Raw genomic sequence first — 2,962 nt, 5'->3', positions numbered from 1 at the left:
CTTGGGTTTTTAGGACACTAAAAACCAATCAGGTTCTTAAAAGAAGATCTTTATTATAAAAATAAATAAATAAAAGAAGCACCTGTGTAAAATGAGGATGGAAGGTAAGTTTACAGGGTAATAAAAAGATTTAAAACAGAGAGGATTCCCCTCTAGACTCAACTTCCAAGTTACAAAACAGGAATAAACCTCCCTCTTGGCATAGGGAAAATTCACAAGCTAAAACAAAAGATAATCTAACGCATTTCCTTGCTATTACTTACAATTTCTGTAATTTTAGATGTATCATTTCAGTAGGAGCTGGATTACCTGCTTGGTCTCTCTCTCTCTCTCTTTGTCTCAAGAGGGAACACACAGAGAGCACAAACAAAACCTTCCCCCTCCACCCAGATTTAAAATTATCTTCTTTCCCCATTGGTCCTTCTGGTCAGATGCCAACTAGGTTAACTGAACTGATTAACCCCTTACAGGTAAGTATCAGAGCGGTAGCCGTGTTAGTCTGGATCTGTAAAAAGCAGCAAAGAGTCCTGTGGCACCTTAAAGACTAACAGATGTATTGGAGCATAAGCTTTCGTGGGTGAATACCCGTGTCTGACGAAGTGGGTATTCACCCACAAAAGCTTATGCTCCAATACGTCTGTTAGTCTATAAGGTGCCACAGGACCCTCTGTTGCTTTTTACAGGTAAGTGATTCTGTACCTATGGCCAAGAGGGGTTTTATATTACTGCATACACAAAGGTTGTTAACCTTCCATTTATATTTATGACAATGCTACTTGAGCTAGTGTTACTTATCACTGTCATTTTGCTCTAACCCAAGCAACAGGATAAACATTTTGGTACCTTGCTGTCATTCTGAGCCGCTAAGAGATCCCTGTTCCACCTCCTCGCTTTCCTTGTGAAGTTTACAGGTGTTTGTTTTCTTGGTGTTAATACAGCATCCAAGCCTGAACTAAGTATTTTGTGAAAGAAATACGAAGACACTTTCCCACCGTCTATCTATCTATCTATCTATCTATCTATTATCATAACCTATTCTCTCTCTCTCTCCCTCCCCCCCCATTACATATTCAAGCGCTGCACAATCCATAATGCATTTATACTCACAATACCCTTGTCAGGAAGGGCTGTGATATTATCGCCACATTTAATATGGGGAACGGAGGCACAGAAGGAATAAGCGTGGTTCCCAATGTCACACAGGAAAGTTGTGGCTGTGGTTGGAATGGAAAGTGGGTGGCCTGAGGCCCAGGTTAGCGCCCTAACACTGGATCCTACTGTTTCTCGGAGTCATGGTGCTTGGACTGTCCGTCTTCCATCTCTGCCTGTCGAGCTCTCTTCGTTCTTACATTGTGGTAATTTAACTTTATTGCTCTCTCTCCCTCTCTCTCTCCCTCTCTCTGACGTATCACACTTATCTGAGCATCTTGAACAATAATAAGAGCTGAGAATTTTGAAAGGAGCCCAAGGGATGACAGCTCCTAAGGAATTTCTGCCAGATTTCAGGGCTTAATTCCCTTAGGTCCCTTTTAATATCCTGACCAACATGTACTCGTATCCCGAAGTTTCAAAACTAATACATCTGAAAGCCAGGTATTTTTAAAAGCATGTAGGCAACAGATGGGATTTTCAGAAATCGTTAGGGGCCCATTGCAATCAAGGAGTTTTAGGCTCCTAGGTGCTTCCGAAAATTCCCTTAGGCACCTAAATCCCTTTAAGAATCTGGCTCCTCGGTTCCTGATTCACGTAGGTGCTTCTCAAAACTTTACAGATCAACATCATTTCTTCAGTCCGTCGCTTTCTGTCTCTTTCACTATTTCTCTTTCGCGACCAGTGTGGAAGGACTGGATTTGCTAGTTAGTTGGTCTCGCAACCCCTTGGAAGATCTGTAAGATTGAACTATGCTGGACAAGAGCCGGGAGCGATTTTAGAAATATTGCGACCAGGGGGTTGAGGCATGTCACTAAAGCTCATGATCCTCCTCTTTGTTGCGTCACTTTGGTCCACGGAGATATATAAAATCCCCTCAGATTCCTTACCCGCCTCCCCTTTCCTTTTCTTTCTATTTACACGCATTTTAATGATCTGAATAACAGCTCTTTCCGTTCAGATTGTCTCCCTGCGCTAATCGGAATCTGCTTCCCCTTTTTGTACCGGTCCCTGCTTCGCTCTGTCACTGTGTCTCTCCTGGTGCAGTAATACACGGCGGTGTCTGCAGCTGTCAGCGAGCGGAGCTGCAGGGAGAACTGGTTCTTGGAAGTGTCTTGTGCGATGGTTGTTCGACTCTGCAGAGAGCTGGCATAGTTAGTGGACCACTGGCTCGGTCTGTAGTAAATGCGCCCTACCCATTCCAGCCCTTTCCCCACAGGCTGCCGGATCCAGTCCCAGGTGACGCTGGTGCTAGAAACTGAGTCTCCGGAGATGGTACAAGTGAGTGTCAGGGACTCCCCGGGTTTCACCGCTCCCGGGCCCGTTTCCCGCAGCTGCACTTGGGAGAGGACACCTGGGAAGGAAACACAGAAATGAATCCATGAGCCAGGCTCCTATCCCCTGGGAGTGGGGAACATGTGAAAATTAAACATCCTGAGACAGCGCTTAAGGGAGTGAGGAACCCAACTATCACTGAACTCCACTGGCATCCAGGCGCTTCACGCCCTTGAAACATCTCTTCTGCAATCACTGCAGCAAGGAACCCTCCTGATCCCCAACAGACATGTACCTGAAGTGGCCTCCAGCATGAACAGGAAAATCAGCAGCAGGTTCATCTTAAGTGAAGGTGCAAACTGTCCCCAGCAGCCAGGACCAGGCAGTTCTATGTCTGGGGAGAGACTGGGGCTCTTCCAATCTGGGGTTTGTATTTAAACAGGAACCCCCCCGGGGGGGAGGGAAGCAGGGATTTGCATGCCTGTTTCACAATGTGAATATAAGAGATGACAGAGTTTGATTTTTGTTTACACATGGG

At 45.5% G+C, this 2,962-nt stretch overlaps 1 gene segment (V, D, J or C); it reads right to left on the bottom strand.

Moving 5' to 3' along the window:
* Positions 1-2,154: 2,154 nt before the first annotated feature.
* Positions 2,155-2,805, bottom strand: LOC112103185 (the record flags this gene model as incomplete). The annotated part of the segment is given in 2 exon segments: positions 2,155-2,503; positions 2,720-2,805. Coding segments are annotated over 2 exon segments (395 nt in total), but the record flags the coding sequence as incomplete, so codon positions are not given.
* Positions 2,806-2,962: the final 157 nt, after the last annotated feature.

The sequence above is a fragment of the Terrapene carolina genome, unplaced genomic scaffold (assembly GCF_002925995.2).
Source record: "Terrapene carolina triunguis isolate 2854851 unplaced genomic scaffold, T_m_triunguis-2.0 Scaffold34999, whole genome shotgun sequence".
Taxonomy (NCBI): Eukaryota; Metazoa; Chordata; order Testudines; family Emydidae; genus Terrapene; species Terrapene triunguis.
Note: the sequence above shows the minus strand (reverse complement) of the source record. Positions and strands in the feature narration are given on the sequence as shown.